Source organism: Meles meles, chromosome 10 (genome assembly GCF_922984935.1).
Source record: "Meles meles chromosome 10, mMelMel3.1 paternal haplotype, whole genome shotgun sequence".
In the NCBI taxonomy this organism is placed as follows: Eukaryota; Metazoa; Chordata; class Mammalia; order Carnivora; family Mustelidae; genus Meles; species Meles meles.
In genome coordinates this window covers 20,805,676-20,829,994 of record NC_060075.1, presented here as the reverse complement: position 1 = coordinate 20,829,994, position 24,319 = coordinate 20,805,676, and the positions used below count along the sequence as shown (strand labels likewise).

The following is a 24,319-nucleotide window of genomic DNA, read 5'->3' as shown; positions in this document are numbered from 1 at the left end:
TGGCCTATTTTCCAAGCAGTATAAGAGATTTTCTGCCTGTATGTTGGTGCTCACAGTGGGCAGGCAGAGAGTAGCAGGCAGAGGTGAATGGTGAACTTAATCTGTTAGCAACCTGGGCCAATGATCTGAACTCCTCAGACACACAACCAGGCGCATCCAGTGCCAGAAGGAAAGTTGTCTTAAATTACCGTCACTCATCCTTCCAATTTCATGACCAGGAAATACAAGAAACAGGCTGGGAAGACAGACGCAGAGGTGCCCACCCCCAGGCCACTGCTCCTTCTGATAACCAGCTGAGTTCTCTTCCCTGGGGCACTCACTGGGCTCCTTCTCTGGGCAGGACACAAGACAAGGTCACCTGGAGACAGTGACACAGAGGAACAGAACACCCCCTCCCCGACGCTCTAGGTGTTCCCTGAACATGGACATGGCTCAGGGCCCACCCATCGATGGGTCAGCCAAGGGTCAGGATGTGGGGGAGGGTGTGAGCTGGCAGGCCTGGAGCCCTGAGCTGTAATCCCCACAAGTCCGGAATATTCCCCCAGGTACCAAGATGGAGATAGTGAGCTGGAGTCCAGGAGGAGAACTCTTGGCCCCCTGCTTTTAGGTTTCTGGAGCCTGGTACTCTCATTGCCTCATACAGAAACATTGGGTTTGCTCTTCTTCCTGAAATATGAGAAGAGCCAGCAGCTGTTGGCAGCCCTATCCCTGGGCCCTGCAGGGGGAAAGCAAGGCCATGGGGTGCCTGCTGAGCAGACCCAGGGTGGGGGGGCATGCAGAGTGTAGCAGGAAGGCACGGGGTTCCTGGCACTGGATAAGTGGAATGGGCTAACACGGAGTCTCATCCCCGAAACTCACTCTTCTCTGCCACGGTCCTCAATGTGACCTGTTGGCCTGAATACACTTCTGCTTCCGAGTTATACTTTCCTTCCTTTCCTGAAACCCCTCAACCAGACCAGCTATGGGCTCTGTTCTCCACAGACTCATCATGGCATGTCTCAAGAAAATCAAAATAATGGACATGGGCTCAGCTTTCATGGCATGTCTCAAGAAAATCAAAATAATGGACATGGGCTCAGAATTCTCTGGCTCTGCTTCGTGACCTTGGCTTGCCAGGGCCATGAGCCTGGGAGTTCTGCTGAGCCATGCCAGGACCAGGAAGGGACAAGGTCAAGGGCCAAAGTGTCTGACTTCTCCGTCTCAGTAGCCATCCATCCTTCACAGGGCATCTCTGGCTTCCGGGAATTTCATCCCCGCCGGACAGGAGGAACCCGAGAGCAGGTTGGACTGGATCAAGGTCAGGCAGACCTGCCACCTTCAGATCTGAAGGACAGTGGCCTGGTGTTCTTGGCGGTGTGTGCGGCTGTTCGGTCAGCGCAGGAGGCCCCTGAGCAAGGGCATATCTCATTTTGCACGCTGTGTGCTTTTGCATATTCAACATACGCTTACTTATAATGACAGTAACGAAAATCAATAGAACCCAGCTTCCCTATCCCAAGTTCAGCAACCCCTTCCCCAGACAGGCTCCTTCTGTCCTGCCTATAAAAACAGCACTAAAAATATCCCTCTTTTGTGTCCACACCTTGCTATATGTGAATGAGGTGACCCCACCAGAGCGGCTGAGGGGTGATGTGACAGCCAGTGTCCTCTAGGTGAAAGCCCAGCCTCCAGACAGCTTCGCCTGCCCTTGGGGCACAGAGAGAGATTGGAAACTACCTCCAGGCACCAAATGATGGGGGACGCTGAGCTCGGGGATGGCTCCAGAGGATCCTGAGACAAGGCACACGCTGGACCAGGACATCTGGGTGGCCCCCGTGCAGAAAATCCAGATCCAGAAAATCTCAGAGCCTCATGACACACTCACTCATTGCAGCACTGTCTGCCCAGCACCCAGCACTGTGCCAACATGGCACCTACACCTAGCTCTTGAAGGGCTCCCTGGCCGGAGGGCTGGGAGGGAGCGTGCAGAATCATGGGCCCAGGATCAGGGCTGCGTGCAGAGGACAATGAGCAGTGTCCATGGGGAGTGGTGCAGGGATGACCGTGGGGCTGAGGGTTGAGGGACAAGGTGGGCAGGTGTGATGCTTCGGGGGTCCAAAGGCGCCACGTACGTGGATCCGTGAGTGTGCGTCAGAGTGGGAGGCAGCAGAAAGGAGAGGCTGGAGAGGATGTGCAAGTCAGAAGTTGGTTAAGAAAGATCTGGCAAGCCAGGCTAAGACATCCGGCAGTGAGCTGCGGGCCAGGGAGATGGGGAGGTTGAGAAGGAGGGAGTTCTTGAGAGACATGGAGGTTGGGATGGCTGCCTTTGGCCAAGGCAGTGGGGCCGGGGGTGTAGATGTAGGGGGTGTTCGGGAGGTAGGCTACACACTGCTTGGAAATTCTCTGGGAAGAAGAGATGGTAACACCATGGCATGTCCCCCAAGTTTCAAGAAGGTGGCTGAGGGACGAGCTGGAAGCCAGAGCATAGAGGAGGGGGGCTTCATCTGCAGGACAGCCCTGGAAGGAGGCCTGAGCCCCAAGAACATCGCTGGCCTGGCTCCTGGAAGGCCCCTATTCCCAGCTGACGCTATGGGGAGAGGCAGCCCCTCCCTGGGACGCAAACCTGCAGGAGCTCGGGCCCTTGTGGCGTGAGGGCACACGTACGCACACATGCACACACACAACCACACACTCACAGATGTATGCGCACACATATTCACGCGTGCACTTCATTTTATCTTAAGGTGGGGACTCAAAGTTTGCAACCACTGCCCCCTCCTTCTGTTCTTTCTATCAGCACTTGTCCTCAGACCTGTCACAAGTTTTGGGAGGCGCTGACCTGGACAGGCAAGGGAGGAGGGATAGGCTCATCAGCCTGAGTGGTCCTGGCTGAGCCAGCCCTCCTGACCCACGAGGGACCGTCCTTGCAGATACCTGTACTTCCGTCCCAGGTCGCCTTGCCCCAACCAGGGAGCCACAGGCAGGCTCTCACCGGGGGCATATGCCAACCCTGCCCAGTGTCTGCTCTACCCCCCCACCCCCCCGCAGAGACAGGTTCCCGAGCAGAGGGCTGGAGGAAGAGACATGAGGACTGCTGGACACCTGTCGACAGGTGAGCCCCAGGGAGAACCCCGACAGGGAGCCCCGGGACCCTCAACAGCCAGCTACTCGGCAGCGTGGGGAACGTGCATCAGAGCAGAATGGGGAGGGGGCGTGACAGGATCAGAGCGTCACTGCCAGCAAGGTTGGAAGATTGACCTGGGGGCGGAAGGGGGTACTGTCCAAATATGTTTTGTTACAAAAAATAATAACAATATTTTGGTTATTGTGAGAGCAAGTTCTGAGATAGAAAATAACTGAACTATGAAATGTGGTGCTCCAGGAAGAAATTCCCACGTGGGACTGTGCCGCCTGCGCACGAGGTTCGAAGCCTCCAGAAACCAGAAAGTGCGCGGCTCTGGCTAGTTGTTGCTTTTGGGGGAAAGTCTGTGGGTGCTGCAGGCAAAAGACAACTGGGTTCTGCTCCTCGGTTAAGGAGATGAGCTAAAGCCTAATGGATATTCTTGAGTATGGGACACAGAGGTTCTGGGGTCCCTCCAGCTGGGCTCTGCTGAACAGTGTCAAAGAAGAGTGAAGAAGGCAGGTGGTGGGCACCGGGGAGGGGGGAAGGTGACCCTGGGATTCTGACGCACAGCACCAAGAGGGAGTGGCTAGCGCTGATCTCTCTCTCCCAGCTCCTGCCTGGCAGCCCTGTGCCCTGCTCCATCCAGGCTCCGAGCACAAAGGACAGACACAGTCACAATCCAATTTGTTACACGTCCACCTTCCAGGGAGAGAGGGAGGTGAAAGAAGAAAGAAAGAAAAAAAATCCCATTATCTTTATCTGTCCTTCCCATCAGGTGCAGCGGAAAATGCAAACTGGGCAGACAGCGGCTGTGAACACTTTATATTTCCCTTGGAAGATAGTGTATCTTTTTACTGCATGCAGAAATTACTTGTTGGGGGGGGGGAATATATATATATCTCCATCCATTCAGCATGACTTGAACCCTGAATGGCAAGACAGAGGGGTGGTGGAGTTCCGGGGCTATTGAGAGCTCATTTGCCTTAAACCAGAGGAATCTCGGAAGGTCAAGGCCCACAGGGAGACTGTACAGGGAGGACATGGGTGTTCTCTCCGCCTTCCTGCTGTGTGACCAGGGCCCACGCGCTGTGCCTCTCTGAGTGGCCGATTCTCCTGTGCAGCAGAGCAGACCAGCATCAGTGATGCCCACTTTGCTCAGTGCCCTGGCTCAGAGGAAGAGGTGTCCTGCCTTCTGGGGCTGTCCAAAGAGGTGAGGAACTCATCGAGCTCACACTGGCACCCCCGTGCCTGGCTCAGAGCTTGCCCCGAGACAGGCTCTACGATACATCAGTTAAAGAGTTTAGTGCGGCAGGGGGTACTCAGATCAGACCCAATAACTGCAGGTAGAAAGGGACATAAATGGGGTGAGGAGAGCCTCGTGTATAAGAGTGGGGCACCGTGGCCACTGTGCTTTGAGAGCTCCCAAGGTTCTCCCTGACCCGGCATGGCCCCCAATGCCTGCCCGGTGGTGCCTTTCCTTCCCTAGAGTCCAACCGACTAAAAGGAGAGCAGACCTTGTGTCCTTCACTTGGGCTCCTGTGCGGGTTAATTTGATGTGTCAACTTGACTGGAGTTAGGCATCCAGCTATGTGCTCAGACATCGTTCCGGATGTTTCTGTGAGGTTGAGGTTGTTTTTAGATGAGATTAACACTTCGATTGGTGGACTTTGAGTACAAAGTGAATTGCCCTCCATAATGCAGGTGGGCTTTCTCTAGTGAGTTGAAGGCCTGAATTGCCCTCCATAATGCAGGTGGGCTTTCTCTAGTGAGTTGAAGGCCTGAAGAGGAGAGAAGACTGGCCTCCCCTGAGCAAGAGGGAATTCTGCCCGCAGAAGTCTTCGGGCTTGACCTGCAACACAGGTTCCTCCCTGGGTCTCCAGCCTGCCAGTCTACCTTGCAGGTTTGGAACTTGGCCGGCCCCCTTGCCAGAGACTGAATGTGTCCCACCAGAATTCTTATATTGAAACCCTAACCCCCAACGTGATGGGATTTGGAGGCGGGGTCTTTGTGAGATCAAAGGACATGAGCGGGGAGCCCTCCTGAATGGAATTAGTGGCTATAGGAGGGCTATAGGAGTGGATATAGGAGCACAGAAAGCTCCCTTGTTCCTGATGCCAGGTGAGGACTCAGGAAGAAGTAACCACCTGTGAACCAGGAAGCAATCTTCACCAGACACCAAACCTGCTGGCACCTTGACCTTGGACTTCCCAGACTGGAACTGTGAGGAAAATTTCTGTGCAGTCCACAGTCTCACTCTACAGCAGCCCAAACAGACTACAACTCCGGAATCACGTGAGCAATTCCTTAAATCTCGTGCATGTTCTACTGGGTGTTCCTCTAGAGAATCCCGACTAATACATTCCCCATTGTGGTTGCTTAACGCCCATGAAAGTCTGGTGAAAGGGTGGTTGGGGTGAGCTAGGGAGGGTAGAGAACTGCAGTCTGAGGGACAATGGGTAGAAGTGTGCCCATTCAGTGTGCCCCGGTGCACCACTGGGCAGGCACTGGGGGCCGTGCCGGGTCAGGGAGAACCTTGGGAGCTCTCAAAGCACAGTGGCCACGGTGCCCCACTCTTTTATACACGAGGCTCTCCTCACCCCATTTATGTCCCTTTCTACCTGCAGTTATTGGGTCTGATCTGAGTACCCCCTGCCGCACTAAACTCTTTAACTGATGTATCGTAGAGCCTGCCTCGGGGCAAGCTCTGAGCCAGGCACGGGGGTGCCAGTGTGAGCTCGATGAGTTCCTCACCTCTTTGGACAGCCCCAGAAGGCAGAAGTGTCTGGAATGAGGGGCCGGGCCAGGCCGGGGCCACGGTGATGACGAAAGGCAGAAGGAGGTGTTTGGGGCTGGATTTACTTAGGACAATTACCGGGGTGGCTTTAAATATCTTTGCTCCCTTCTGAGCTATTGTGGGACAAGTGTCCTTGCCTTGCCAGGGGCCAGCATCAGGAGCGGGAAGGTGTGTGGCCAGTGCCCCAGCTAGTGGAGTGGGGAGTGAGAGGAGGATGCCTGGCTATCTTGCCTCTGGCCCAGGCATGTGGCTGAGTCCTTTCCTGGCCTGTGGGCTTAGTGTTCTGTCCCTTCGGCATAGCTTAATTTTTGATAATAATCACACCTTACATTTGTAAATTGCTTTTAGGCTTTTAAAGCACTATCACCTACATGATGGGAAAAACTTGCCTTGCCTCTCTCTCCCCTTGGGGGCCACGAGGCTGAGCTGAATCATGTGGAAAAAGCATTTGGGTCTCAGAGGCGGCCCCCTGTTTCCTTGTTACGCAATCTGGCTTTGGTAGAAAGAAGGCGGGAGATTTCCGGGCAGCTCCAAGACTTGGATCTAATAGAACAGGGACATTCCTCCGAAGCTCCCACTACGGGAGGCCTTCGTAAGGAGTTCCGCATAGCGCTCCCTCCCTAGTAGGCTCCCCACTTATCTGTCCCTGCCTCAGGGGACCTGAAATGTGGGCAGCTGTGGTGGCCAGTGCATCACGGGACGCACCACCCCACTGGGAGGCAGGCGGCCTCTCCCCGACCGGAGCAGCTGGAGCTCCGGAGCGGGCAGCCCCGCTTGGCCCCGACCCTCGGGGCAGGGTCAGTGGGGAGAGGCAGGGAGTAGCAGGGAGACTTCTCTGAGGCTGCCCCTTCCACGGCAAATGGTTCACCCCTACAGCCACAGGGTGCTTTCCGTCTTCATTCACCATCTGCTGTGCTGGACTTGTACCCCTAGACCTTCGAAGGGAGCAGTTTTCCAAAGCTAGAAGCAGCCCCTTCCCCTCCCAAGCTCAGGGCGTGCAGATCCCAGGCGGCAGGTACCAGCCACGAAGTTGCTCCAGGAAATTAAGCAGGTGCGCAGGGCGCGGTCCCCGGGTCTGCTTCCAGAGGGAGCCCCCTAGCTTGGGGCTGAGAGGACACAGGAGAACGCGGGTCCCGCCCTTCCTCACAGCCAGGCCACCCCGGGCAGGAATGTTCTTCACCACCCATCTGCCCTTTCCTGGTCAGGAAAAGAAGAGAAGGCATTCCTGTGCGAAAACTCCATCTCCACACGCTGCCGGTGGAGGCTTACTAGGCCGCCTGCTGCTCTCCCTCCGGGCGAGTCACCCCAAGAAACAATGATCCGGTGGGTTCCTGCACCCAGGAGCTTGTGCTGTGTTCCAGCACCATCTTTCCAAACTCACCTTCCAGCATGAAAGCTTTTCTAGCGGCTCCTCCTCTGGGCCCCAGAGGAGGGCTTCTCCCCCTACCCACCGTGCAGATAAGGACACCGAGAAGCCGAGCTTGCACGCTGACAGATGTGGGTCCCACACAGAGACAGAAGGACCGGTGAGAGCTACCTGGCCACGTGGGAACTCAGCTCTCCCCGGGACACCAGTTATGGAACAATCTCCTTCACTGTTTGGGTGGGGAATGCGGGAGCCTTGCTTCCTGGAAGCCATGTCCCCTCCCGCTGTTCTGTAACAGGAGGCTCCCCCCATCAGTCTGTGGGATCTCCCTGGCAGCAGAGTGACCGCGCAGACACAAGCCTTTGCTCCCACCATAGGGCCCAGAGCTCTGGGTCGCCCAGGGGGACACGCTCGCCTGCACACCACCACCACCGGTTCTCGCATAGGCCTCCTCCCTGTCCCCGAAGCAGCAGGCGCAGGGCCGCCTCCCAGGTGAAGGGGAGCACGTGCTCGGCCAGTCTCTCTCCCTGGGCATCCGAGTCCCGGGCCTGGTGCCGAACATAGCCCGCCGGACGCCAAGCAAGAGGAGAGGGGTTAAAGGAAGCGCAAAGTGTTGAGGTGGGTTAACAGAACTTCCGATCCTGACTCTTAAGGCATGAGAATTTGGGGGGAAGTGGGTGGCGCAGCGAGAGGGGCTGAAAATTCCCTCTGGATGTTAGGAAACAGGGTAGACACCCTCTGTCTTGGGCAGCTTAGCTGAAGGCAGCTTAGAGGCCAGATGGATGGATGAGGGGCCCCTGGACGTCCTCCCACCCCTCCTTTGCCGCAATCTCCAGACACAAGCACAAACACGTCAATGCATTTCTCTCCATGCCCGGGACCAACAAATAGACACAGGCCATCTCCTCCCCAGTGTTCCTCTCCCAAGCCGTAATGACAGCGGCCAAGGCTAGCTGAGTGTGTGCTACGGACCAGGCACCGCATCAAGAGGTTTTTACACGCCTCATCTCATTTCCTTCTTACAGGGAGGTGCGCACTAGCATTATCACTGTCGGAGCAGTAAAGAAACGAAGGCACAGATAGGGTAAGTACCTGGACTAAAGTCACACAGCTGGGACTTCGCGGTGTCAGGACTCAAATCCAGGTGTCAGGCTGAGCCACGATGCCACACTGCCTCTCTTCAGCCCTGGCCCCTCTGCAGCTCGGAACTCCCCACCAGGATTCCCCCAGGACAATGTCTCATTAAACACTCAGGCCAAACTTCACCGGATCCAAGTACAGCTGGCCCTAAGTGGCGTGCCTTTGTTTATACAGGCTACGCGAGCTATTCATGGAACATTCAAATAAAATGTCGTCCTGCTCCCCAGCAGGCTGTCATCTCTCATTCCTCTCTCTTCTTTCTCTCCATCCTCCATCACTGACCCAGATCCCTTCTGCCTTGGTAGTCAGCAAAAATGACACGCACAGAACAGAGGAGAAGGGAAGAGCCCGGAGGCGAACAATGGCGGTGGCGGGGCTTTGGACCACACAGACTCAGCCTGATTCCCCTGCACAACAAAGCCCCCCAGGGCGGTGGTGCGGTTGGCAGACGTAGTCCCCTCTCTGCCTAGTGCTCAGTCCTCGGGCACCCCTGGCTGGGCAGTCTACTCACCCAGGTCCATATCTGCAGCCTTGGGCCGGTGCGAGCAGGGCACATTCTTAAAGATGGCGTCCAGAATTTTCTCCTTGACCTGAGTAATGGTGTCGCAGTTGAGGATCTTCACGGGGACCTCGGGGCTGTTGGCATTGTCTGGGTTGACACAGCTCAGGACCTGGAGGAAGGGGAGGCAGAGGCGTGGGGGGGAGGGCAGCAGGAGGAGCAGAGTCCCAGGCGCCTTCTGGACACCATGGCGAACACGCACGCTCTCTCTCACGTGCACACCACGTGCACACATGGCACCTTCTCTGCAGCATGCCCAGACCTGTGCCTGCCTCTGGACCCCCACCTTCCATGTGTGCCAGTCCTTCCTCCCTGTCACTCCCTCCCCCCGCCCCAACATGCACGCGCGAATGTGAATCTGGCTCCTCGCTCAAGAGATTTCATCGGCTTCGATTTTTGTGAGGGTTTTGGGCCGACGGAGGTTGGAGAATCTATAAGTAGCTTCATGTGTTCTTTAAAAATAAAAAGGTGCCGGTTCAGGCCACTGGAGATGCCTTCCTGACTCTGAGCCTGGAACCTCGTGTATGGAGAGGAGGCCGCCCTGGCTCAGGGCCTCCGTGTCTCTTTTTGGAGCTAGTCAGAAAAATGAAGGCTCTGCTTAAACCACCAAGTGATATTTTTTTTCCTTGAAAAAGTTCTGGGCTGTTTCCCAAGGCTTCTCTTCCCGCGCTGTTCTCAGGGAGGGCTCCGTCTACATGGATGGGACAGTGTGAGATGCTGCGGGGACCACGGTGGGGCACACCGCTCCCACACCCTCTCTCTGCTCTGCTGCCTGAGCCCTGCTCGCATGCCTCCCTGATCTCTCCCTGCACCCGACCCCCCCACCAACTGCAGGCCTGCAGACGCAGAGACAGCTTCCTCCCCCACCCCTGCTCCACGTGGGGGCAATCAGAACCCTGGCCCCTGGACGCCTGCCTTTCATTAGCAGCCAGAGTGCTGCGAGCTCACAGGGGAACATGCTTCTTCCATTAAGCAGGGAAAAAAACCTCCTAAATCTGTAAAACCAAACTCTCACCCTCAAAATGTCCTAAACTGGAAACAATGGTGGAAGGAACTCTGGACTGGGGGTCCCTTCTGAGTGTCCTCTCCCAGCTGGTCCTTCTACAGCCTTCCTGGCCCCTCGCTGCCCCATCCGTGGCCAAGCACAGCCTGCCACTTCGTGCTGCCCTGGGCTCAGCCTCCCCCAGGCAGCAGCGCAGCTTTTTCCCGGCATCCTCCCTGCGAAGAACCTTGAGACAGAGGCTGCCCCTGCGTGTGCCCTTCTGACATTTCTACTTGCCTCAGGGGTTCATGGTGGCCTAGGAGAACCCTGTGGGATGTTTCGGGGCATCCAGAGAAGCAGCAGTAGCCAGTGGCTGTACGGAGGGACAGGGTTTCCTGGCCACTGGCCCAACCACAGCTCCACCCGGAAGTCCCTTCCCTGCTCCCATTCTTACGCTCCTTGGTTAGTTTCTGAGCAAAGTGGTGGTTGCTGGTGGTGGTTTTGTTTTGTTTTGTTTTTTCCCCTGCTAGCTCAGTGCTTCTCAAGTTCAATGTGACTAGAATCACTCAGGGGTTTTGTTAGAATGCAGGTCTGGGGTGAGCCTGAGATTCTGCGTTATAGCAGGTAAACGTCCCACCTCTGGCACCCAGCAGGCTCCCGGGAAGCACCCACACCAGCAAGCTCATGGGTGACGGCAGCAGGCTCTCCCAGCAGCAGGGCCCGGGACAGGCGAACTCAAAGTTCTACTGTCAGGCCAGTCAATCACGCAACACCTCGGAGGGGAGCCTCGCTATGAAGTGGGCTGGCCCTGAGCCTCTCAGCATCTGTCTCCTTTGGGGTACCCACAGCCCAGGACAGCGAAAGCATCAGTTGGCCCAAATTGTTCAGAGCTCCTCCAGCTTTCTCCCCCCTCACCAGCCCGGGCTTCTCCCTTCTGTCGGCTGGAGTCCCTTTCTCAGGCCTGAGGTGGCTCACACCTCCCTGCGGGCCTGTCTTCCCTGGGCGGAACAAGCGCAATCTCCCCCTCCTCTCCCCAGGCTGTCTGCCCGAAGGCTGCGCCCCCCGCCCACTCCAGTTCCTCACACGGGCGGGAAGTCCTACCATCTGCGAGCAGCCTGACCTCCCGAGTAAAGGATGCTGCCGGCGGGGACAGGGCACTACCGCAGCTCACGGTGCTGGATTCCGTACTGAGGAACCGGGGGTGGGAAGGGAGAGGAAAGGGTGCGGGGAGATCAGGCAGGAGACGTTTCAGGGGTACTTCTAGAGCACTAAAAATCTACCCCGGTCTCTATTTTGGGAAGATTCTGCCCCCCCGCCCCCCTTTTTCATTTTAATCAGAGCCTCTTTCTCCTCCAGAGCAGAGCGTGACTGTAAGGAAGCAAGGTCCCCAGTTACAGCTGCTCCTCTGAAGCCTCCTTAGGGGAGCCCACTGGGACCCCCACCCAGCCCACTGAGAATGGGGGGAAAGGTGCATCCCAGCTGCATCATTCTCAGCCAGGAGGCACCATCTTCCCACTCTCCGTGGGGTCTGGGATTCACTCCAGGCTCACCACTCCTGCCCGGCTCAGCCCAGCTCAGCCCTGCCCTGTCCTGGCCTGTGTGGGTCTCATCTCCCCATAAGCACTTTTATTTTATTTTGTTTTGTTGTTGTTGTTGTTGTTGTTTTTAGAAAGGGAGGGGGAAGGGGCAGAGCGGGAGAGAGAATCTTAAGCAGACTCCACGCCCAGTGCGAGCCCAAACATGGGGCTCAGTCTCACCACCTTGAGGTCCTGACCTGAGCCAAAATCAAGAGTCGGATGCTTAACTAATTAGGCCAACCAGGCACCCCTTCCCATAATCCCATAAATACATTTAAATCCCATCTCTCTTCTGTCCGCACCCACCCCCACCCCCATCTTGGGCACCTCCCATGCGTCATCACCAACACCTGTTAGCTTATATTCTACCTCCTTCCTTTCATGCCCTCTCCGCTTTCCTAGTGGAGGCCTGGCGGGAAATCACACCTCTGTCCAAAAGAGCCAGGGGTGAGGGTGAGAGCCAGGCCCGGAGGGACCGTGGCAGCCGGCAGATGGGCAGGGCAGGGCGGCGGGAAAGGGGTGGCAGGAAAGGGGTGGCAGGGCCTCCGTGGGCAGCAGGGAGCGCCTACTCGGTGCTCCCTGCCTCGCACACCTTGCCCCATTCCATCCTCTGGACAACGTTGGGGGGTACACACTATTACTATCCCTGTGTAAATAAGTTCTAGTGTTACCCTCCACGTTTTCAGATGAACACACCCCAGCTCAGAGGCGTTGAGGGACCTGCCCCAAATCACCCAGCTGCTGAAGCACAGTCAGGGCTCCAATCCAGACCTCTTGCTCCTCCGTGCTGAGTCTGGCTGCCTCCTAGGGTGACAGCTGCCATCAGAAGAGGGGATCTAACCTTGATAGAGGGAAGCCCTGCATTCCCTGGACAAAGGCCATTAACCGGTAGGCCAATCCAGCCTCATTCTCGGGGTATGGGTGTATCTGAACTTAGAACAGAGTGCAGAGGTGGGCTCCTGAAACACGAGGAACTCTTTCCAGTTTCCTCTCCTTCGGGCCCCACCTGCTCTGCCTGCAAGTGCCCCTGCCCCACCCGGAGAAGCCGATGAGCGATTCCCTCAGTGCAATCAGCCAGCCAGCTGCGGCGAGGCCTTATGACCCCACGTTCCACGTGCTGGTCTGGAACCACACTGGCCCCTGGAGTGTCGCTCAGACATGCCTCAGCTACTGGTCCCTCAATCCAGGTGCTCTGGTGTGGGGGTCCTGGGGGGGTCTGGGGTGACAGGCCCAGGTGGGACCCCTGGCTGGCCCTGTGCAGCAGACCAGCCAGGCCAGGCGGCTTTTCAGCATCTCCACCGTCCCCTCTGCTGGGCAGGGACTGCACGGGACCGCAGCCCTGTTACCGGGGCCCCAGGGCAAAGCCATGAGGCTGCTTTACCAGGGTTTTGTAGTCGATCTGCTGGCGGATGAGCTTGTCCTCGCTCAGAGAGTAGCGGGCCTCCCCCGTGATGGCGTCAATGGGCCCCTTCTCCATCTGCTGCTTGATGGCACAGAAGAGTGAGAACAGGGGCTCCCCGGCACACTCCTGCACACAGAGAAGAACCATGCTGGGCGGACTCTGGACCAACCTCCCGGAGCCCGTCTCTTGAAGGGCTGCTTTCTGCTCCTCTGCTCCAATTCTCTCCTGCTCCCCGGCCTCTTGTCAGCTCCCCCTTCAGAGGCACACTTCTCCTGGCCCTCTGGACACCTGTCTTCTCTGTCTGCCCTCTCGTCCTCACCTCCCTGCCTCCTGTGCCCTCTCTGTTCCTCTTCCCCACCCCACTCCACCCACTTCCTGCCCCACTTCTGCCCATCAGGAGACAGAGGTCTGTGGCCGTGGGTACGAAGTCCTTCGGAAGCAAGGTGATAGTTGGAGTCAGGGAGCTCTTCCCCCTCCAGGGCACATGGGCGGCTTCGCTGCTGCCACACACGGCTGTGGTCCCTGCCCAGGGGGCCCTGATCAGCCTCGGGGAGTCTGGGGCTGGGAGAGGCAGGAGGGGAGGAACAGGGAAAGCAGGGAACTAAGGGATGAATCGTTTTGAGCGTATAAGGGGACTTTGGCTTCAGGGCTCACACGGGGTCCTCTCATGGGCTCATCTCCCCCTGGCCTGGGGACAGGAGATTGTCTCTCACGCCAGGACTGACAGGGTGGGGGGTCTCCTGAGACGGTCGGGAGTCTACCCCCTTGGCGACAGTGACGGTGATGAGGGGGACTGCATTTCCTGCTGGGGTTCTAGGAGTCAGGCCTGAGGAATGTGGGCTTCAGGGTGTGCAGAGAAGCTGGAGGGATAACAGGAAACACCAGTGATACCCCCATATCCAGTCGTACCTTGAGGAACTTGTACAGCAGGAAAGTGAACCAGTTGGTCAACATCTTTTCGGCCACTGACTCAGTCCTGTCACAGCAAGACAAAGACAGAAGCAGCTGGTCAGAGGCCAAGGACTGGGAAGGCAGGGGACCGATTCTGCATTGATCTTGCTGCTTGCGACTTTTGGGCCAAATCCTGAGATCCTAAAGAATGCTGGAATTCCACGGACTCCTAGAAACCCCAGGGTGATGAGACAAGCTTTGCCTACGAAGCCAGGAGACAACCTTCTGGTGTCGGGCTCCCGGCTGGGTGTCCGGTGGGAAAGTGCGGGAGCAGCTCTGTCCATCAGCGCTCTCTGCGGGGATGATGAACTCTCGAGCTGTCCAGTGGCGAAGCCACCAGCCATAGGTGCCCACAGAGCACTCAAAATGCGGCTCGTGTGCCTGAGGAGTGGAATGTTACATTTTCTTCCCCTTTCATTACCTGCATTTGAACGTGCGTGTGTAGCTTGCACTCACCGCATGGAACAGGACAGCTTTAGAGAACTTTCTCGTTCCCGTGGGTGGGCGAGAGAAGAAAACTGAAAAACCTGGGGTCATACTAATTTGGCAGGGCACAGAAAGGAAGGTGGCAGGAGGACTGGGTCAGGCGACGAAGGCCAGATAGATTCGTCTGACCCCAGCACCTAGAGTGAAAGACTCCCAGAGCTGACACGGATTAAACCTGCGTACTTAACTCATCCTAAGCGATGCCCAAATTATCCTACCTCAGAGTCCTTTGGAACTCCCCCTGGGAACCCTGCTCACGTGTCATTTGCAATGACAGGAAGTGCCTTCTTGAGTCTAACTTGCATTCTTTGTGCTGCTACCCAAGTCCACTTCTCCTTTTACCTTGGAAGGGAAGCTGCTGTTGCAGCAGGGGTAGGGCCAGAGGACCCTTCAGATTGCATCCAAGTAGAGAAAACAAACGGGACTCAAACTCGTGCTAAGCCTGGGCCAGCTCCAGAGAGCAACCGGCCCACTCAGGTATGTTTGGCTAGACCTGGAAGTTGCAGTTGGCGGGAGCCCCAAGGCAGCTGGGCGGCTGTGAGCTCCACAGCAAAGTAGGAGGAGACGAGAAGGAAGACTGTCGAAGTGAGGGGCCAGCCAGGAGCGTGAGGAAGAAAGGGTGATGGAGGAGGGCAGCAGCAGAGAGAGCATCTGGGAGCGAGCGGGTGGAAAACAAGAGGCGGAGACGCGCAGATCCAGAGCGAGGCCACGCCGGGAAATTGTCGGTGGGAGCTCTGGCAGGCAGTGGCAACCCTAGCATTATGCCGGTGGGTGGCTGCGTGGTGGAAGTAAAACAAAAATCAAAATGATCTACCTCGCTGTTTCCGAAGCTGGATGATTGCTCCGATACGTAGCAACCTTCCGCAGCTGTGCGGGCGAATGCCCACGGCCCAGGGAAAAGCCCGAGGTAAACATTTCAGAAAGCCAAATCTAGGCACTTGGCCCAAGCAGGAGGCCCTGCCTCGGACCCAGACACCGAGGATGGGAGGCAGAAGACAGGCAGAGGCGGACGGTACCGGGGAGAGATGGCTGGACATGGGAACTTTCCAGATTTGTCTGTGTGAAGGCTAAAAGCATTGCACTAACAGCCTAGATGAGAAATGGCTTTCCAGGAGGAGGCAGATGTGAGTGGCAGCCTGGATGGAGTCAGGGAGTCACAGTCCTATAAAGCCGAAGCCACGGGATATGGCTCGGTGGCCACATGTGGTTATTCGTGTCTCCACAGTAAGGCATCCGAGTGGGGGGGGTGGAGCGCCCCAGACCCACGCAGAGCCTCCAGCATGTGCATCAGGTGGGGACACACCGGCTGGCCCAGGGCTTCTCACACCCCAGCAGACCTTCGGCACCGCGGTTTCTCGGGAGCCTGCTGATTCTGCCCCAGTGCGTGTGGGCTGGGACCGGAGAGCCCGCATTACCTACAGGCTCTGGGGGGAGGCTCCGGGGTGGGTGCTGGACAGCAGGGAGAGCTGCCAGGGCTGAAGTCTCCCATCTTGAGATGCTGTGGTGGGTCCCCAGACAGAAGGCCTGGGGTATCTCTCCTAATTCATGTTCTGGTGTAGGTAAGGGCAGGAGATGGAAAAACGACCTCTGAAGAGTCCACGGGAGAATAACTCCGGTGGGAAGGTCATAATCAGGGGGTGGAAGGACAGAGAGAAAGAAGAAGGCAGAGCAGATGCAGGGCACTAGAGAAACAGCAGGGTGAGCAGACGGGCCGTGGGGACAGCTTCTTCCCAGAGGCCATGGGGGGGCCTTGGCAGCTCCTTCTGGGAACCCTGCCCCCATCTCCCCAGGAGGCCCAAGATCCAGGAGAGTGGGCTCTCCTTGACCTGTGCCCCCGGCCCCTGCCCGGCCCCGGTCCTCACCTCCTGAGCAGCAGCTTGGGGTGGTTCTTGCTCTCCAGGTTCTTGTCGATGAGGTCGGCCAGCAGCTGCTTCAGCACGTCGGTGGCGTACTCCAGCTTGCTCTGCAGCACGGTCATGATGAGCGATGCCACGTTGCCGCGGTCGCGCATGGAGAAGCTGCGCTGAGACTCCAGCGTGCGGATGAAGGACAGCAGGAACACCTTGTTGTTGATGAGCTGCGCGAAGAGCTTCAGGCCCTTCTCCACGCGCTCCTGCCGGTAGCCTGGAACCTGCGGATGAGCCCCAGGGGGGAAGTCCTGATTGCCAGCCGGGCCCGGGGTCGGCTGTGTGCCCCGCGGACCCCACCGCCACTCAGGCCGCAGCCCAGCTGGCCAGCGGCACCAAGGCCTTGTCGGGTGCCGGGCACCGCGCAGTTTGCTTAACCCACGCGGCTGCTCATGGCCTCTGGTTCGGAGCTGAACCTGGGGAGGGGCATCGTCATGACGACGCAGGGATCCCCACCCACTTGGGAGCCTGAGCTCTTCCTTGGTGGGGAACAGAGCTGGTGAGGGGCCCCGCACCATGGCAGATGAGCCTCACAGACAGCCACCCCTCCGGGCGGCCTCCGGGGAGGGCTGCCGCAAGTGACCCCAGTGGGGAGGCATCACCACACCTGAGCCTCCAGCGGACCTGATGCTGACCCTTCTCTAACTGTTAACAGACCAGTGGCCTCAGAGTCAGGACATGTGGGGTCCACGAGGCTCTGTCACCACTGCCCTGAGGGACCTCAGGCAAGCCCAGGAACTTCTCTGGGGGCCCGGGTGATTCACCCACACAGAAAGGGGAAGATTAAGCCCGAAGTTCTATCAGAAGCTCCTTAATCGACTCTAGTGACTAATGTTTTCTCAGAAGCTCCTCTGAGACCCAGGGAAAGGGGAGGAAGAAGGTTTTGTCTTCCTGCCTGCATCTTCTGTTCATCGGGAGGCACCTGCAAGGGGGCACCATCCACTCAGTACACACCAGCCAGCGACGGAGCTAGGCAGGGAAGACGCATCCCCGCGATGCACGGGGACACAGCAGCTCTGCGGGTCACAGCCCAGACTGGAAACAGCTGGCTGCCCGGCGACAGCGAATGGCTCCAGGAACTGCGGCATATAGCCCAGCAGGAAGCCACGCAGGCGCAGGAAGGAAGGGCCTTCTGCCGCTCATAGTAGCAGGAGTACCCCTCGCAGCATTGAATGAAGGAAGTCAGAAAGAAGAGGGCGAATCGTAAAAATAGCCTTTAAATGAAGACAAAAAAACCATCAACGATGGCAGGAAAGTGGTGATTCTGGAGGGTGGCTGGGACGGAAAGGGGGCACTCGGGGACTTCTGGGGAGGGCTGGTGAACTTCAGTTTCCTGATCTGTGTGCCGGCCGGATGGCTGTGCTCACTCAGGGACAATGCTCTGAGCTGGGTTCTGCCAACGTGTGCACTGCCTGCTCTGGGTGTGTTCTTCCATTAGAGCAAAAATGCTGCTGAACAAGTAAAGCAGAGCCTCCGGCAACAAGGGGAGGCCCTCGGAGACGAGAGCAGGACACCCTTCGTGGAGTGGGGGTTGGAGGGGAGCAGGGACCTCCAAAGCAGATGCCACGTCGAGGGCTATGTCTCCCCCGCAGGGGTCTCTGGGAAGGAGCGGCCGCATGCGACAGTGCAGAGCGCAGTTGTGGTCAGCGGGGCTGGGCGAACTGTCACAGCCATATACTGGTTTGGGGACTGAGAAGACACCACTCCCTCAGCAGCTGATGCGTGTGCAGATCTTTCTCTGCTGAGTGCTCCTCTACACGCCTGAGAAACACGGACTTGTTTCTGCCACACGACCACTGCGAGGCAGGTACCATTATTATCCCAGGGCCTCACGACCATGGGGAACCTGCCCAAGACCCCAAGAGAGACAAGAGTCAGGGCCAGGCCTTGTGCCCGGGCAGTCGGCGCCGCATCCTACCATCTCGGGGGCTGGTGTGAGTTCTGAAGGAGACGGTGTGTCAGAAGCCTGACACACAGCCGTGTTTACTGACTAGCAACCGTCACCCCCCCTTGACCCCAGAAGCTTGAAACTGGGGAGGACGGGCAGCCAGAGCCCCGGGTCTGGGTCGGGGGAGGGGGTAGGTGCAGATCTGAAATGTTCATGCCACTTGCTCCCTGAGCTCCCCCGTGTTCCAGGCTCAGGGCAAGGCCCTGGTGCGAGATCAGTTGGACCTAGGCCTGCCCCTGGCGGGTGAGCAGCAGGCCCCTCCAGAAGGTCCTGTTGGAAGGCAGCTCTCCGGAGAGAGGCAGGAACTGGTTGGAGCCAGAGCCCAGCTTCAGCGTGTCCCGGCTCTCTGCACGGCCAGCCCTGGCAAACTCCTCGCGCCCCACGGTTGCACCCTGCCTGTGCCCAACCCCCATTCCCCACTCCACAGGGGCTGGCAAGGGAAGACAAGGGTAGGAGGCAGCCTCACCTTGCTGCCAGCCCGGCCTCAGTGTACCCAGCCGTCTGTGTGTCCCACTGACCTGCCTCCCAGTTCTGGGGCTGCCCCTGGCACATGTGAGCGCATTTAACCTGCTCTGTCCTTCAATCCCCCCAGAGCAACATCTCCACAACTCGTCCTGCTGAGAGATAATGTCACCCCTCGGCACCCGCCAGGCGCAGTGCACAGTCCTGCTCACTGTTCTCACCGCTCCATTGAAGCCTGTTAAGGACCTTGCAAGAGTGAGTGTGCCCTCCTAACGGCCCCTCACAGACGCTACTCTAGGAGTCCCAAGGGCAGCCGACAGGTGCAGGAACCTGCTAGATTTCCAAACCCAAGTTTGTTTGGCTCCTGAGTCCCCGTCTATCCTCCCCATCCTTCACCACACCTAGTCCTACCCCTGGGCCTGGGAGGTGACTCAGAGCCTGCTCTGAGCCCCCTCCCCTGCAAGGCCTCCTCCTGGCAGCTCAGGCTGGCCATAGAGGGCAGGGGAGCCACAGCCAGGTTTGGAACTGGGAACCCTAGAGAGGAGGAAGCGGACAGAGGGCTGGCCAGGTGGCCCGTCTGGGGAGGGGACGTGATCTGAACTTGGCTTGGCTGCATGCACCTTCTGGGCATCAAGGCCTGGAGCCCCGGGAAGGAAGGCATAGCCAAGCCAGCTACAGGGCCACAGCCTACCGGTCAGCAGCCCAGGTTTCAGAATCAGACAGACAAACTGACTCCTACTCGGAGGAAAGCTCTGTCACCTCCGGGCTCGGTCGCCTTGTCTGTAAAATGAGAACACGGGAGCCCCCATCATAATGTTTTACGAGCATTAAATAAGATAATGCATGTAAAGTGCTCGGCACACATGGTGTGCACTTAACGGTGGTTTTACTACCTGCCTTTCTTACTCCACTGGCTGCCTTTCACTGATCCCTTGTGCCCAGGAGTTTCCAAGAGATCGAATGCACTGGCCCCGGGTCCGGGGGTGCCAGAGGTAGGAATTTTCTCCCCATTTTATGAACATGGAGATGGAAGTGAAGTATCTTGATAGAGAGTTCCAGAACAATTCCCCTTTGTAACTTGCCACCCCCCTCCCCAAGCAAATGCCACTCTGAAACAAGACCTTCTCTATTCACCAGATGGTTCGATAATTTAATTAAAGCCCGTGAGTATAAAACTGGGTAGTAAATTTTCATTGTAACCCAACAGGTTAGAGTTTAGGAGACACGGACGGGTTGAGAATGGGGTGGGTGGTTTCTGTTTGCTCCTTGTTTTTAAACGAGCCGTGCCCTTGGCTTGTGCTCTCTCTCGCTCACTGTCTCTCTCAGATACATAAATGAGATCTTAAAAAAATAATAATAAAGGATCGGTGTGTGTCCAGTGCCTAAACAGCCCCTTACCCACCTGCCTGGCCTTCACCAGATGGTCACAAAAGAGGGGGGACTGATGACCCATGTCCAGGATAGACTAAAGCCAGAGAACACCTCCTTCTTTTCACACATCTACCGCTCATGCCCAGCCAGCGAGCCGCTAGCCCCATGGCTGAAAATGTCAGGAAACATTGTTGTAGATTAGTCAAGTGGCTTCCCTGGGAATATTTCCATACTCAGAAAGCCAAGGGGGAGAGACTATTCCAGTGGTAAGACGGGGCTGGAAACAAATTGGAAAGGAACAATCCGGACAAGATCCCTGGATGTTGCCTGGGATGCTGGACCTCATATAGCCCTGGGCCAAAGTGGGCCGTCCATTAATGAGTTTCATGGAGACGAAGAGCCGTTCGTTCTGGGTATAAACTCACAAGACTGGGAGCAGGGGCTCACACAGATACGTGTACACTCATGTCCTTAGCAGCAGCACCACAAGAGCCCAGAGGTGGGAGCAGCCCAAGCGTCTGCTGACAGATGAACAGATCAACAAAATGCAGGGCGCACGTACGAAGGACTCTGAGGCTTACGAAGCGAAGAACTTCCGTCCCATGCCACAATACGGGTGAACCCTGAGAACACTTTGCTAAATGAAGTAAACCAGGCACAAAAGGATAAATATTCTATGACTCCACTCACATGAAGGGCCCCGAGCCGTCAGATTCACAGAGACAGAAAGTCGAATGGTGGTTTCTGGGGGAGGGGATGGGACATTAGTGTTTAATGGGGACAGGATTTCATTGGGACAAGATGAAACCCTTCTGGAGATGGGTGGAGGGGACGGCCACACCACAGTGTGAAACTCACTGACACGGAGCCGTACGTGTAAGAATCATAGAAATCGTCTATTTTCTGTGAGGCATATTTTACCGCAGTTCGAAACAAGAAAAGCTCTGTGAGCTGTTGGACCTGTGTGACCTGTTTGATTCAGAGCCTGTGCCTGATGAATGGCCGTGCTGCAGGTTCCAACTCAGGGGAGTCTGTGAAGGCGGCTGCTAACTCCCTCCTGAGCAGGAGGTGGGAACTCAAAGTCTCCCTTGGGAGGAAGGCAAGGAAGAAGGGAAAGTCTCCGGTCTTCTCGAGGGGAAACGTTAACATGCCAGATGAAGAATAAGGTCGTGGTCATGGTGGGATGTGACAAAATGTGTAACGGGGGCCATGGGAACAGTATGGGGCAGGGGCGGGGTATCCACCCGCAATCTGGGCTTGTGCACTGAAGGACCTGGAAGTCAGTTGTCCAGGCTGCTCACGTGATTATGACGCAGCAGCCCTGATTCTCAGAGGCCTTCTTCTGTGGCCCTCTTGTGACTGGGTTCATCTGACACCTGTGACAGACAGATGGATAAGGGGAAGGCAGTGACCCCTGGTGGTGCAGCTCTGGGGGTGCCCTCCTATGGGTTCAGCCCATGGGGTAGGTGGTGTCACTGTGAAGTTGAGAAACGAGCCTCTGAGACAGTGCTGAACCAGAGCTCTTCAAGTTTTCTGGCAGAGAGTGGGGTCTGTTGCCCCCGAAGCTTCTGTTTGGGGGTGTCTTGTGTCAGGGAGCTAGGCAGATAGGCCCAGAGCAGCACAGTGAAGCAGGGAGCTGGCCCCACGCGAGGTTCCGAGGGCAAGGATGAGGGCGCTGGGCATTTCTGTTTGTTGGGTCTGGCTTGCTGAGCTGGGATCCTGGCTGTGAGCCTCACTGGAGAATAAGGCTAGGAGTTGGGCAGCAGCCCCCATCCTGCTTCTCACAGGAAACTGATCTTAGAGGGAAGCCTGGAGAAGGACAGCTGGGTGGGGGCTCCACCAGCTTTCAGCAAGAGGGTTGGTACAGTTCAGAAGGGCAAAGAGAAGGAAGCATTTGTATCCTGGTACTCAAGGAACAGGGCTGCTGTAGATAGTGATGCAGGTTGTGCATTGAACAACTCCAAGAGGTGTCACATATGAATGATGCCATCTGGAGTACTGCAGTATTCAACCTGCACAACCGCCCATGAATTCCTATGGGAGAATGAACCCTATAACTCTCCTGCCACTTTCCTGGGCAATCCTTGGGAGTGTATTGCCCTTGGGTGTGTGTGAAACTAGTGCCAAGCCTGGCCTGAGAGTCTGGGAATCTCTGGAGATGCAAATGCCTATGGAAAGTTCATAGTCTTCAGCGGGCTAAACACCCTGGGATTTTGAAGCAAGTAAAACTGAGGCTGGAGAAATGATAAATGGAAGAGGAAAATGAATGAGAATGAGAGAGGGCACAGGCAACAAGAGTAAGACCAAAGGAATGGATAGAACATCATGACACAGACGGTGCTCTCATTTGTATACATGACACACACATATACCTTAGCTATGCACACACGAGCAGAAGTGCAGACAGAGGGAAAGGTGTGTTCTCAGTGAGGACACAGAGCCCACCATCTACGGCCTCTGAAGTACCTCTGGGTGTCTATCCACTGAGAAGCCCACGGGACCCTCCTCCAGACAGAAGTGCCCGTGAGCTCATCAGAGAAGCACATATGGGCACACACGGTATTCAACCATCAGTTACGGAGAAATGCATGTGTGCCTGGAGTCCCTGGGGCCTTGTTCTGCTGCCTGTGGAAGGGCACAGCCTCCACACCCGCTGGACAGCCCACGCAGACGTTCCCACAGGGGTCAGCACCTACAAAACTGTGCGACCGCTGAGCGATGGGCCTGTTGTGATGTTATGGATGCTACAAATCTTGGAATTAGTCTTATTCTCTGTTGTCGCTTTGGCTGGAGATTTTCTGATCCATCCTAATAAGTGTCCAGAGCCTTAAGGCATGGAGAGCGATGTGCAAAGTCATGTCGTTGGGAGCACAGACCCTGAAGTCTGACTGTGGGACTCCAATCCCAGCCCCACCCCCTCCCAGCAGGTGGCCCCCGTGTTCCCAGAATCCTTAGCGTGGCTGTCCCGAAAACGCACCGTCTTCAGCCTGCCTGTGACATATTAAATCAGCACATACACACAGAGTCCTTAAAACCGGACCCAGAGATTGGTGAGCCACTGATGGCGATTATTCCTTACGATTATTATGTTGCCCTGGTTTCCTCATTTGTATTTTTCACTTTCCTCTGATATTTATCTTTATGAGTCATCCCAAATCCCTTTCGGAACAAAGCGTAATATGAATATATGCATAAGCCAGACACGATGCTAGGCAGTAAGTGGGATAAAAATGTTCAAAAGATGAGGTCCTGCTGGTACAAAAGACGGCGATGTTCTTATCATGCACACTCCCACCGCCCTTCCCAGCGCACTCCTTATCTTGCCCACATACACTCACTGGGCACCAGCTACATGGGGAAATCCCTTACATCGTGGCTTCCTAAACGGGGGGCCACGAACTCACGACACTGTCTGGTTTTTGTGCATCTGTATAGTTTTTTCCATCAAGTTCCATTCAATTCTCAGGGGATTCACGACCCTTAGGCCTCAGATCTACTCCCATCTCTGCTCAGAGCTGCCCTGGCCTGGTCCCATTTCTCGCAGAGGCACTGGCTGGCTGGAGCCGACAAGCAGGGGGAGCCTTGGGCCAGTTATGTCCCCTCCCTGGTCTCAGCTTTCCCGGGGGCCGTACTTGAAGGTCACCAATACCTTTCTCCACACTAACACCTGCTTCTCACCTCGAGGTCCCGGAGCACCGGGTGGTCTTCGATCCCAGGGAACAGCACCCGCATGGTGTAGGTTCTGTAGTCCAGGAAGGGGATCCCAGCTCCGTCCAGGTCACTGGTCAGCTCATGGATGTCTGTCTGCAGCTCGGCAAAAGCTGGCACAAAGAGAAGCCCGTGAGACGGCTGACTGGGGCAGACCCTGGGTCTGAAGGCTCAGAACCCTCCCCCAGGTCCCCGGGAGAAAAAGGCAATGGGCTGCAGGGGTGCAGGAATAATGTGGGATGTTTTAAGTGGCAGGGGTGAAAGACTTAGGAAGGGGAGGAAGATGCTGCACAAAGAAGCTGGTCTAGGACCAAATCCCTTCCGAAGCACAGATGGGGTGGGGTGGGCTATCCACAGATCTGTCCTGCTGCTGGGACCTGAAGGGCCTCCCCGTCCAAAGATGAAGGGTTTGGGTTTACAGCTGGGTTTGCAGAAAAGGCTGGAGGTGGGGGGACCTCTATCAAGGGAGAGGGGAGGGAGAGGAGAGGTTCCAGGAGTGGAAGGGCTGTTCTCAATTCTGCATTTTTAAAGCTGTCTTCCTCTGATACGTTAAGAACAGTTTC

At 56.6% G+C, this 24,319-nt stretch overlaps 1 protein-coding gene across 1 annotated transcript in view; it reads right to left on the bottom strand.

Moving 5' to 3' along the window:
• The window catches only part of PLXNA4 (plexin A4), a 424,337-nt gene that overhangs the window by 25,597 nt on the left and 374,421 nt on the right, over nt 1-24,319 (bottom strand). Inside the window, exons 21-25 of the mRNA XM_046020616.1 lie at nt 23,727-23,869; nt 16,223-16,491; nt 13,833-13,899; nt 12,903-13,049; nt 8,915-9,074 (exon numbers count right to left, since the gene is read on the bottom strand). Coding sequence (XP_045876572.1) covers nt 8,915-9,074; nt 12,903-13,049; nt 13,833-13,899; nt 16,223-16,491; nt 23,727-23,869 — 786 coding nt within the window. The remainder of the gene's footprint in view (nt 1-8,914; nt 9,075-12,902; nt 13,050-13,832; nt 13,900-16,222; nt 16,492-23,726; nt 23,870-24,319) is intronic.